The following is a 15724-nucleotide window of genomic DNA, read 5'->3' as shown; positions in this document are numbered from 1 at the left end:
GGAGCATCTTAAAAAGGAGTAGAGAGAGGTAGAGAGGTTTAGGGAGGGAATTCCAGAGCTTAGGGCCTAAACAGTATCTGGGCCACCGGCACCCACAGAACGTTTTCCATTCTGTGATCCAGAACTTTTGCTTCTCTAGATTCTGTGACCAAAGACCCATAACTTGAGGTCCCCAGGTTTTTTTTGGTGGGGGGGGGGGGGGGAAGTGTGTATGATTGAAAGGAAGGGTCAGGGACAAGGGTTTTGAACCATGGTGTCCTGGTCAGTGCTGCTCTCTCTAGCACCTGAATGCACTGCCATCAGGTTTTTTATGTGAGGTGGCACTGCTGCAATCACCATCAGGGGATTTTGCAGCCAAGGGGATTAACTGGGAATAGGTAGGCATGATCTGCTATTAGATTAGACGGGCAGCTTGTACGGCAACACTGAACCCCAAAACAGTTTCACTGCAAGATTAGAGGCAAGGCCATTATCACACACTTAATGACATGAGGTCACATGCTTAAAATGCTGGTGGGAGATAATTTACCAACCCGCTAACAGACAAAACTTATTCTAAAAAAACTCAGATCATCTGAAAAAAAATGACCAAATACAAACTTTACAGCACCTAAAACACCCAGCTCTAATCATGTAGAATACTCTAGAAAAAGTTTGAATGCAAACATATTAAACCACTAAATAGTGCTGCCCTCATCAACTTAAAATAGTATAAATTCAATGAAAAAATACCAAAAGTTATATATTTTGGTCAGTACAGGAGTATATGTAGCATATAGAAAGCTATGTACATATGGATTTTTTATGAATTAGATAAATGTATAGGTTGCAGAGATAGATAGGGACACACTCACACACAGACAGACGGACACACACACACAGACAGGGACACACACACAGGGACACACACACACAGGGACACACACACAGGGACACACACACAGGGACACACACACAGGGACACACACAGGCATATAGACAGATAGGGACACACACACACAGATACACACACACACACAGATAGACAGGGACACACACACGCATGTAGACAGGGACACACACACGCATGTAGACAGGGACACACACACACGCATGTAGACAGGGACACGCATGTAGACGGACACACACGCATGTAGACAGGGACACACGCATGTAGACAGGGACACACGCATGTAGACAGGGACACACGCATGTAGACAGGGACACACGCATGTAGACAGGGGCACGCATGTAGACAGGGACACACGCATGTAGACAGGGACACACGCATGTAGACAGGGACACACGCATGTAGACAGGGACACCCGCACGCATGTAGACAGGGACACACACAGACAGGGACACACACACGCATGTAGACAGGGACACACACACACATGTAGACAGGGACACACACGCATATAGACAGGGACACACACACGCATATAGACAGGGACACACACGCATATAGACAGGGACACACACGCATATAGACAGGGACACACACACGCATATAGACAGGGACACACACACGCATATACACGGACACACGCATATAGACAGGGACACACACGCATATAGACAGGGACACACACGCATATAGACAGGGACACACACACACGCATATAGACAGGGACACACACGCATATAGACAGGGACACACACGCATATAGACAGGGACACACACACGCATATAGACAGGGACACACGCATATAGACAGGGACACACACGCATATAGACAGGGACACACACGCATATAGACAGGGACACACGCATATAGACAGGGACACACACGCATATAGACAGGGACACACACGCATATAGACAGGGACACACACGCATATAGACAGGGACACACACACGCATATAGACAGGGACACACACACGCATATAGACAGGGACACACACACGCATATAGACAGGGACACACACACGCATATAGACAGGGACACACACGCATATAGACAGGGACACACACGCATATAGACAGGGACACACACACGCATATAGACAGGGACACACACACGCATATAGACAGGGACACACACACGCATATAGACAGGGACACACACACGCATATAGACAGGGACACACACACGCATATAGACAGGGACACACACACGCATATAGAAAGGGACACACGCATATAGACAGGGACACACACGCATATAGACAGGGACACACACACGCATATAGACAGGGACACACACACGCATATAGACAGGGACACACACACGCATATAGACAGGGACACACACGCATATAGACAGGGACACACACGCATATAGACAGGGACACACACGCATATAGACAGGGACACACACGCATATAGACAGGGACACACACGCATATAGACAGGGACACACACGCATATAGACAGGGACACACACACGCATATAGACAGGGACACACACGCATATAGACAGGGACACACACGCATATAGACAGGGACACACACACGCATATAGACAGGGACACACACACGCATATAGACAGGGACACACACACGCATATAGACAGGGACACACACACGCATATAGACAGGGACACACACGCATATAGACAGGGACACACACACGCATATAGACAGGGACACACACGCATATAGACAGGGACACACACACGCATATAGGCAGGGACACACACACGCATATAGACAGGGACACAAAGGCATATAGACAGGGACACACGCATATAGACAGGGACACACACACGCATATAGACAGGGACACACACACGCATATAGACAGGGACACACACACGCATATAGACAGGGACACACACGCATATAGACAGGGACACACACACGCATATAGACAGGGACACACACGCATATAGACAGGGACACACGCATATAGACAGGGACACACGCATATAGACAGGGACACACACGCATATAGAAGGACACACACACGCATATAGACAGGGACACACGCATATAGACAGGGACACACACGCATATAGACAGGGACACACGCATATAGACAGGGACACACACGCATATAGACAGGGACACACACGCATATAGACAGGGACACACACGCATATAGACAGGGACACACACACGCATATAGACAGGGACACACACACGCATATAGACAGGGACACACACACGCATATAGACAGGGACACACACACACGCATATAGACAGGGACACACACACACGCATATAGACAGGGACACACACACGCATATAGACAGGGACACACACACGCATATAGACAGGGACACACACACGCATATAGACAGGGACACACACGCATATAGACAGGGACACACACACGCATATAGACAGGGACACACACACGCATATAGACAGGGACACACACACGCATATAGACAGGGACACACACACGCATATAGACAGGGACACACACACACGCATATAGACAGGGACACACACACGCATATAGACAGGGACACACACGCATATAGACAGGGACACACACGCATATAGACAGGGACACACACGCATATAGACAGGGACACACACACGCATATAGACAGGGACACACACACGCATATAGACAGGGACACACACACGCATATAGACAGGGACACACACGCATATAGACAGGGACACACACGCATATAGACAGGGACACACACACGCATATAGACAGGGACACACGCACGTAGACAGGGACACACACACGCACATAGACAGGGACACACACACGCACATAGACAGGGACACACACACGCACATAGACAGGGACACACACACGCACATAGACAGGGACACACGCATATAGACAGGGACACACGCATATAGACAGGGACACACGCATATAGACAGGGACACACGCATATAGACAGGGACACACGCATATAGACAGGGACACACACACGCATATAGACAGGGACACACACACGCATATAGACAGGGACACACACACGCATATAGACAGGGACACACACGCATATAGATAGGGACACACACACGCATATAGATAGGGACACACACACGCATATAGATAGGGACACACACACGCATATAGATAGGGACACACACACGCATATAGATAGGGACACACACACACGCATATAGATAGGGACACACACACGCATATAGATAGGGACACACACACGCATATAGATAGGGACACACACACGCATATAGATAGGGACACACACACGCATATAGATAGGGACACACACACGCATATAGATAGGGACACACACACGCATATAGATAGGGACACACACACGCATATAGATAGGGACACACGCATATAGATAGGGACACACACGCATATAGACAGGGACACACACACGCATATAGACAGGGACACACACACGCATATAGACAGGGACACACACACGCATATAGACAGGGACACACACACGCATATAGACAGGGACACACACACGCATATAGACAGGGACACGCACACGCATATAGACAGGGACACGCACACGCATATAGACAGGGACACGCACACGCATATAGACAGGGACACGCACACGCATATAGACAGGGACACGCACACGCATATAGACAGGGACACGCACACGCATATAGACAGGGACACGCACACGCATATAGACAGGGACACGCACACGCATATAGACAGGGACACGCACACGCATATAGACAGGGACACGCACACGCATATAGACAGGGACACGCACACGCATATAGACAGGGACACGCACACGCATATAGACAGGGACACACGCATATAGACAGGGACACACGCATATAGACAGGGACACACGCATATAGACAGGGACACACGCATATAGACAGGGACACACACACGCATATAGACAGGGACACGCACACGCATATAGACAGGGACACGCACACGCATATAGACAGGGACACGCACACGCATATAGACAGGGACACGCACACGCATATAGACAGGGACACGCACACGCATATAGACAGGGACACGCACACGCATATAGATAGGGACACGCACACGCATATAGATAGGGACACGCACACGCATATAGATAGGGACACGCACACGCATATAGATAGGGACACGCACACGCATATAGATAGGGACACGCACACGCATATAGATAGGGACACGCACACGCATATAGATAGGGACACGCACACGCATATAGACAGGGACACGCACACGCATATAGACAGGGACACACGCATATAGACAGGGACACACACACGCATATAGACAGGGACACACACACGCATATAGACAGGGACACACACACGCATATAGACAGGGACACACACACGCATATAGACAGGGACACACACACGCATATAGACAGGGACACACACACGCATATAGACAGGGACACACACACGCATATAGACAGGGACACACACACGCATATAGACAGGGACACACACACGCATATAGACAGGGACACACACACGCATATAGACAGGGACACACACACGCATATAGACAGGGACACACACACGCATATAGACAGGGACACACACACGCATATAGACAGGGACACACACGCATATAGACAGGGACACACACACGCATATAGACAGGGACACACGCACGTAGACAGGGACACACACGCACATAGACAGGGACACACACACGCACATAGACAGGGACACACACACGCACATAGACAGGGAGACACACACGCACATAGACGGAGACACACACGCACATAGACAGGGAGACACACACGCACATAGACAGGGACACACACACGCACATAGACAGGGACACACGCACATAGACAGGGACACACACGCATATAGATAGGGACACACACGCATATAGACAGGTACACACACACGCATATAGATAGGGACACACGCATATAGATAGGGACACACACGCATATAGATAGGGACACACACGCATATAGACAGGTACACACACACGCATATAGACAGGGACACACACACGCATATAGACAGGGACACACACGCATATAGACAGGGGGACACACACGCATATAGACAGGGACACACACGCATATAGACAGGGACACACACGCATATAGACAGGGACACACGCATATAGACAGGGACGCGCACACGCATATAGACAGGGACGCGCACACGCATATAGACAGGGACGCGCACACGCATATAGACAGGGACGCGCACACGCATATAGACAGGGACACGCACACGCATATAGACAGGGACACGCACACGCATATAGACAGGGACACGCACACGCATATAGACAGGGACACGCACACGCATATAGACAGGGACACGCACACGCATATAGACAGGGACACGCACACGCATATAGACAGGGACACACGCATATAGACAGGGACACACGCATATAGACAGGGACACGCACACGCATATAGACAGGGACACGCACACGCATATAGACAGGGACACGCACACGCATATAGACAGGGACACGCACACGCATATAGACAGGGACACGCACACGCATATAGACAGGGACACGCACACGCATATAGACAGGGACACGCACACGCATATAGACAGGGACACGCACACGCATATAGATAGGGACACGCACACGCATATAGATAGGGACACGCACACGCATATAGATAGGGACACGCACACGCATATAGATAGGGACACACGCATATAGATAGGGACACACACACGCATATATAGGGACACACACACACGCATAGATAGGGACACACACACACGCATATATAGGGACACACACACACGCATATATAGGGACACACACACGCATATAGATAGGGACACACACACGCACATAGACAGGGAGACACACACGCACATAGACAGGGACACACACACGCACATAGACAGGGAGACACACGCACATAGACAGGGAGACACACACGCACATAGACAGGGAGACACACGCACATAGACAGGGAGACACACACGCACATAGACAGGGAGACACACACGCACATAGACAGGGAGACACACACGCACATAGACAGGGAGACACACGCACATAGACAGGGAGACACACACGCACATAGACAGGGAGACACACACGCACATAGACAGGGAGACACACACGCACATAGACAGGGAGACACACACGCACATAGACAGGGAGACACACACGCACATAGACAGGGAGACACACACGCACATAGACAGGGAGACACACACGCACATAGACAGGGAGACACACACGCACATAGACAGGGAGACACACACGCACATAGACAGGGAGACACACACGCACATAGACAGGGAGACACACACGCACATAGACAGGGAGACACACACGCACATAGACAGGGAGACACACACGCACATAGACAGGGAGACACACACGCACATAGACAGGGAGACACACGCACATAGACAGGGAGACACACACGCACATAGACAGGGAGACACACACGCACATAGACAGGGAGACACACACGCACATAGACAGGGAGACACACACGCACATAGACAGGGAGACACACACGCACATAGACAGGGACACACACACATAGACAGGGACACACACACATAGACAGGGACACACACGCACATAGACAGGGACACACACGCACATAGACAGGGACACACACGCATATAGACAGGGACACACGCATATAGACAGGGACACACGCATATAGACAGGGACACACGCATATAGACAGGGACACACGCATATAGACAGGGACACACGCATATAGACAGTGACACACGCATATAGACAGGGACACACACACGCGTATAGACAGGGACACACACACGCATATAGAGAGGGACACACACACGCATATAGATAGGGACACACACACGCATATAGATAGGGACACACACGCATATAGATAGGGACACACACACGCATATAGATAGGGACACACACACGCATATAGATAGGGACACACACACGCATATAGATAGGGACACACACACGCATATAGATAGGGACACACACGCATATAGATAGGGACACACACACGCATATAGATAGGGACACACACACGCATATAGATAGGGACACACACACGCATATAGATAGGGACACACACGCATATAGATAGGGACACACACACGCATATAGATAGGGACACACACACGCATATAGATAGGGACACACACACGCATATAGATAGGGACACACACACACGCATATAGATAGGGACACACACACGCATATAGATAGGGACACACACACGCATATAGATAGGGACACACACACGCATATAGATAGGGACACACACGCATATAGACAGGGACACGCACACGCATATAGACAGGGACACGCACACGCATATAGACAGGGACACGCACACGCATATAGACAGGGACACGCACACGCATATAGACAGGGACACGCACACGCATATAGACAGGGACACGCACACGCATATAGACAGGGACACGCACACGCATATAGACAGGGACACGCACACGCATATAGACAGGGACACGCACACGCATATAGACAGGGACACACACACGCATATAGACAGGGACACACACACGCATATAGACAGGGACACACACACGCATATAGATAGGGACACACACACGCATAGATAGGGACACACACACGCATAGATAGGGACACACACACGCATATATAGGGACACACACACGCATATAGATAGGGACACACACGCATATAGATAGGGACACACACACGCATATAGATAGGGACACACACACGCATATAGATAGGGACACACACGCATATAGATAGGGACACACGCATATAGATAGGGACACACGCATATAGATAGGGACACACGCATATAGATAGGGACACACGCATATAGATAGGGACACACGCATATAGATAGGGACACACGCATATAGATAGGGACACACGCATATAGATAGGGACACACGCATATAGATAGGGACACACGCATATAGATAGGGACACACGCATATAGATAGGGACACACGCATATAGATAGGGACACACGCATATAGATAGGGACACACGCATATAGATAGGGACACACGCATATAGATAGGGACACACGCATATAGATAGGGACACACGCATATAGATAGGGACACACACGCATATAGATAGGGACACACACACGCATATAGATAGGGACACACGCATATAGATAGGGACACACACGCATATAGATAGGGACACACACGCATATAGATAGGGACACACACACGCATATAGATAGGGACACACACACGCATATATAGGGACACACACACGCATATATAGGGACACACACACGCATATAGATAGGGACACACACACGCATATAGATAGGGACACACACACGCATATAGATAGGGACACACACACGCATATAGATAGGGACACACACGCATATAGATAGGGACACACACACGCATATAGATAGGGACACACACGCATATAGATAGGGACACACACGCATATAGATAGGGACACACACACGCATATAGATAGGGACACACACGCATATAGATAGGGACACACACACACGCATATATAGGGACACACACACACGCATATAGATAGGGACACACACACGCATATAGATAGGGACACACACACACGCACGCATATAGATAGGGACACACACACACGCATATAGATAGGGACACACACACACGCATATATAGGGACACACACACACGCATATATAGGGACACACACACGCATATAGATAGGGACACACACGCATATAGATAGGGACACACACACGCATATAGATAGGGACACACACACGCATATAGATAGGGACACACACGCATATAGATAGGGACACACGCATATAGATAGGGACACACGCATATAGATAGGGACACACGCATATAGATAGGGACACACGCATATAGATAGGGACACACGCATATAGATAGGGACACACGCATATAGATAGGGACACACGCATATAGATAGGGACACACGCATATAGATAGGGACACACGCATATAGATAGGGACACACGCATATAGATAGGGACACACACGCATATAGATAGGGACACACACACGCATATAGATAGGGACACACACACGCATATATAGGGACACACACACGCATATATAGGGACACACACACGCATATATAGGGACACACACACGCATATAGATAGGGACACACACACGCATATAGATAGGGACACACACACGCATATAGATAGGGACACACACACGCATATAGATAGGGACACACACACGCATATAGATAGGGACACACACACGCATATAGATAGGGACACACACGCATATAGATAGGGACACACACACGCATATAGATAGGGACACACACACGCATATAGATAGGGACACACACGCATATAGATAGGGACACACACACACGCATATATAGGGACACACACACACGCATATATAGGGACACACACACGCATATAGATAGGGACACACACACGCATATAGATAGGGACACACACACACGCACGCATATAGATAGGGACACACACACACGCATATAGATAGGGACACACACACACGCACATAGATAGGGACACACACACACGCACATAGATAGGGACACACACACGCATATAGATAGGGACACACACACACGCACGCATATAGATAGGGACACACACACGCATATAGATAGGGACACACACACGCATATAGATAGGGACACACACACGCATATAGATAGGGACACACACGCATATAGATAGGGACACACACACGCATATAGATAGGGACACACACACACGCACGCATATAGATAGGGACACACACACGCATATAGATAGGGACACACACACGCATATAGATAGGGACACACACACACGCATATAGATAGGGCACATAAGTCAGTATACATACACACACACACACACAAAGTCAAGTGTAACTAAAAGGTACAATAATATTCAGCCACAATCAATCATACATCTACATGTAAGTATGTTCCCTTTGGTGGATGCTGGTGCAGCCAGCATTGTACACACACACTCCAAATATCACCAGATCAGATTACCGGTGGGCGTCCCAGAGACGGCCGCTGCCCCCACTCGGCTGACCCGGCACCCTGAGGAGTCGCAGCAAACAGCAGCACCCTGTGAACCGCCGCCTCCTCTTCCTCCTCCTCCGCCGCCCCCGTCCGCTCTGCCTTCTGCACAGGTTCAGCTCGGCCACTTTCTGGGGAAGAGAAAAGCAGCAGCGACGGCGGCGGCCCCGGCCCTGGCCCCGGCCCGACCAGCCCCTCGGCTCCGCAGCAAGACACAGTCACTGTGCCCGTCCCGGGCTCCGGCTTTATCGCAACCGGGACCATTCCTTTGGACATTTTATATATATATAGATTTTTTTTTTTTTTTGCTGTTGTTGCAATTTTTTTGTTTTGTCCTGGTTTCCCACTGCAAGAGAGAAAGAAAAAAGAAGTCTTAAAATATTATTTTTTTCCAGCAGCAAGTTATTAATTTTTTTTTTTTTAAAAGAGAGGTGTCCCGGGTGCTTCTGCAGCTCCCCCCCGGGGCGATGCAGTAGTTATCCCGGGTAACTGATGCAGGTTAAAAGGACACTTGGGTCCAGGAAGCCGCACAGAACAGCGAGCTTTTTACGCGCCAAATATTTGCCGCGAAACAGCGCCCGGCTGCGTAACAATGGCCGGCCCCGCCCCCCTGCCGCCCCATTGGCCAGCGGCCGACCGCCCCCCGCCGCCCATTGGCTGCGACCCCACGGCGCGCCCGCGGATAGGCAGCCGGCTCCGTCCAATCAGCGTGTGAGGGGAAAACCAGGAAGTGGAGCACACAGCCCTCCCCTCCTCCTCACCCCTCATGGCTCATTGGGTAGCACTCTCTCTCTCTGTCGCCTTCTGCATCAGAAGATCCTGGGTGGGTTCAAGTCCCACTGCAGAGACTAGGGTGGGTAGGGAAAGACTTCCATTTATCTGAGGAAGGATGTTCTTGCCATGGAAGGAGTTCAGTGAAGATTCAGCAGACTGATACCTGGGATGGCAGGAATGACGTACGAGGGGTCGATTGGGCTTATGCTCGCGGGAGTTTAGAAGAATGAGAGGGGAAGCTCATTGAAACTTATAAAATTCTAACAGGACTACATCGGAAAACATAGACATAGAAAACAGAAGATAGGAGCAGGAGTAGGCCATTCGGCCCCTCGAGCCTGCTCCGCCATTCAATGCAATCATGGCTGATCATCCAAATTCAGTACCCGGGCCCTGCTTTCTCCCCATACCCCTTGATCCCTAACAAAAGAGTTACCCTCTGTTCGGACAAAAGTTACCCTTTGGCCTTAAGAAATATATCCAACTCCTTGAATATATTTAATGAACTGGCCTCCACCGCCTTCTGTGGTAGAGAGATAGAAAACATAGAACAGACAGACTAGATGCAGGAAGAATGTTCCCGATGGTCAGGGAGTCCAGAACCAGGGGTCACAGTCTAAGGATAAGGGGTAAGCCATTTAGGACAGAGATGAGGAATTTCTTCACCCAGAGAGTGGTGAACCTGTGGAATTCTCTACCACAGAAGGCAGTGGAGGCCAATTCATTAAATATATTCAAGAAGGAGTTAGATATATTTCTTAAGGCTAAAGGGGTCAAGGGATATGAGGAGAAAGCAGGGACAGGGTACTGAATTTGGATGATCAGCCATGATTGCATTGAATGGCGGAGCAGGCTCGAGGGGCCGAATGGATTACTGTTCCTACGTCTCATCCGAAAGAAGGCACCTCCGACAGTTCAGTAGTGCACTGGGGTGTCGGCCTAGATTTTTGTGCTCAAGTTTCTGGAGTGGGACTTGAACCCACAACCTTCTAACTCAGGCAGTGGTGCTACAAACTGAGCCACAGCTGACACAGAGCACAAAAATCTAGGCTGACACTCCAGTGCAGTGCTGAGGGAGCGCTGCACTGTCGGAGGTGCCATCTTTCAGATGAGACATTAAAGCGAGGTCCCCGTCTGCTCTCAGTTGGACGTAAGAGGTCCTATTGCACTATTTTGAAGAAGAGCAGGAGAGCTCTCCCCGGTGTCCTGGCCAATATTTATCCCTCAATCAACATGACGAGAAACAGATTATCTGGTCATTATCACATTGCTGTTTGTGGGAGCTTGCTGTGCGCAAATTGCCTGCCGCATTTCCCACATTACAACAATGACGACACTTCAAAAGTACTTCATTGACTGTAAAGCACTTTGAGACATCCAGAGGTCGTGAAAGGCACTATAGAAATATAAGTCTTTCTTTCTAAAAGCCTGCTGGACTGAATACAAGTGGCTGTAACTTTCCACCAGTGATTATTTTATAATTATATAATCGCCTTTTATTGCACTTGTTCTTTGATTATATATGCAATTACTACAATTTCTATATTCTGATTTTTTTTAAAGTAACTCTCAAAGAAAGATTTGCATTTATATAACGTCTTTCATGACCACCGGACATCCCAAAACGTTTTACAGCCAACTTTAGTCGCTATTGTAATGTAGGAAATGCAGCAGCCAATTTGCAAACAGCAATGTAATAATGACCGGATATTCTGTTTTAGTGATGTTGGTTGAGGGATAAATATTGGCCAAGACACAGGGGATAACTCCCCTGCTCTTCTTCGAAATAGTGCCACGAGATCTTTACATCCACCTGTTTAAGGTCTCATTCGAAAGACGGCACCTCCAACAGTGCAGCACTCCTTCACTACTACACTGGGAGTGTCGGCCTAGATTTTTGTGCTCACGTCTCTGGAGTGGGACTTGAACCCACAACCTTCTGACTCAGAGTCGAGGGTGCTACCACCTGAGCTGGCTGACACTATTAGAATTACAATCTTTCACTTCTCTTAGGTAGACTAGTATAATAACCCTAGATTCTGTCCCCTCCAAATGTTTGTTTGCAATGCAGAGCAGCATGTCATGTAACAGAGCTGTGGCCCATTCCTCAAAAACTAATCACTTTCCCTCCACACCAACCTAGCCTATAGTGCAGACTCTGACATTCTGCAACAATTGTGCAGGGTGCAGGGCCAGATGTTTCCTCCACAGTTGGCTTGCTCAACACATTAAACCACAGGCAAGGATCATGTCTTATGCATAAGATGCAGAGACCCTGTACGTAATGTTTTAATAGCTTGTGAACAAATATGCAAACAATGGAGCGCCAATCATTATAAAACTTAAATATTCAAAATAGCCATCTTTACTTATGATGTCTCTGCTTTGATTCTAATGTTAAGAGAAATGTTGAAATATTTGCTCAGACTCTACAGCACTGGCTTAAGAAAAAAGCTCAAAAAGAATGATTTAAAATGAGACTCCCATCTCTAGGCCTCCCAATGAGACAGCTGGCTGGTATAATGTTGGATTGTAGATTAACACCAGGGATTCAAAGATGGTGAATTTGCAGTCTCGGGATGGGAGGTGCAGCATGTGTGCTTGACTACAGGGAATAACCCGAGAGGAGGGAGAAGCTTACACATCAGCAATTCTTGCACACCTCCAAGCACTTACCTCAGGAGCTGCATTCATTAGTGGACTGCTACTGGTGCCTTGGAGACCTGAAAAGCAATAAAATATCCCACGTACCCAAACGCAACTCCAGTTCTGGAGGGGTACATTCTACGTACTGTACCTTTCACAGACACCAGATTTAAGGCGGTTGATTATCGCGAGGAAAAAGAAGACTCTGAAGGCCACTTTGATCAAGTTTATTAGCAAGGGTGTACATTCCGTCATCGCATTGTCCACTGAATATCGATGTTGATAAAAAATTCACAAACTATACAACTTCTTTGAAGTATAGTTTTTACTGAAGATTTTTCAAGCAGAAGGGTTCAAGCTGCAGCAGGGAGAGAATCAGATACAGTGCAAGCTGATTAAGATGGAGTTTCACAGTTAGATTAGGAACTTAGCCTCCAATATAAGAACACTTTAAAATAGTATTTAGTAAATTAGGAACAGAGTTTCATTGTATCGCCTCACCTTCTAGCAGGCATTGGTTTCATTTTAAAATTGCATTCCTAACAACTCTCTTCAGTCTGGGTAAGGATGACCAAAGCAATAGTGCGCCGTCTGTATCCGACGCTTCATCGCTCGATGCCAGAAATAAGTGGTCAGCTTACAAATGTGGAACTTGCAATCAGGATTCTCCGTCTAGCCGTGGCTGCTCTAGTGGTGGGTTTATTTGTTACTTTCCAATAGGAACAGGAGGAGACCATTTAGCCCTCGACAAGCCTGTTCCACCATTCAATGAGATCATGAGGCTGATCTGTGAGCTAACTCCATATACCCAATGGGGACAGGCACCCTTTTACCCAGCCCCCTCACCCTCCAGCCTTTTTATCTCAAAAGGTTTGCCCCCTCTGCCCTAACCAGCTTTACACGTTTCCGAGCCCAGAGACTCCCGCCACCACCTCCCTGTGCAGGATGCTAAAGTGGGAGCTTGAATCTCTATCCTTTTTCTCGTGGAACTGCCCCATTTTCTGCTCAAACATAGAATAGTTAGTCCCACTCCCCCGCTCTTTCCCCATATCCCTGCAATTTTTTCTCCAAGTATTTATCCAATTCCCTTTTGAGGGCTACTATTGAATCTGTATCCACCGCCCTATCAGGCAGCACATTCCAAATCCTAACCACTCGCTGCGTAAAAAGGTTTTTCCTCGTGTTATCTCGCCTCTGGTTCTTTTGCCAATCACCTTAAATCTGGGTCCTCTCATTATTGACCCTCAGTCATTGGAAACAGTTTCTCTTTATTTACTCTATCTAAACCCATCATGATTTTAAACACCTATCAAATTTCCTCTTAGCTTTCTCTGCTCCAAGCAGAACAACCCCCCACTTCTCTAGTCTAGTCTATCCACTTAACAGCAATCCCTCATCCCTGGAACCATTCCTGTAAATCTCTTCTATATTCTCTCCAAAACCTTCACGTCCTTCCTAAAGTGTGGT

The 15724-nt window shown here is 48.3% G+C and overlaps 1 protein-coding gene across 1 annotated transcript in view; it reads right to left on the bottom strand.

The window, feature by feature from the left end:
• Positions 1-11381, bottom strand: part of LOC147108861 (transcription factor E2F1-like) — a 41063-nt gene extending 29682 nt beyond the window's left edge. The window contains exon 1 of the mRNA XM_086005779.1: positions 10808-11381. Within this exon, the coding sequence (XP_085861905.1) occupies positions 10808-11113 (306 nt within the window). The 5' untranslated portion in view covers positions 11114-11381. The remainder of the gene's footprint in view (positions 1-10807) is intronic.
• Positions 11382-15724: the final 4343 nt, after the last annotated feature.

Source organism: Somniosus microcephalus, chromosome 13, assembly GCF_052327205.1.
Source record: "Somniosus microcephalus isolate GS21.2 chromosome 13, FLI_Smic_1.0, whole genome shotgun sequence".
Classification (NCBI taxonomy): Eukaryota; Metazoa; Chordata; class Chondrichthyes; order Squaliformes; family Somniosidae; genus Somniosus; species Somniosus microcephalus.
The sequence above is the reverse complement of the archived record's forward strand: the minus strand, read 5'-3'. Positions and strand labels throughout refer to the sequence as shown.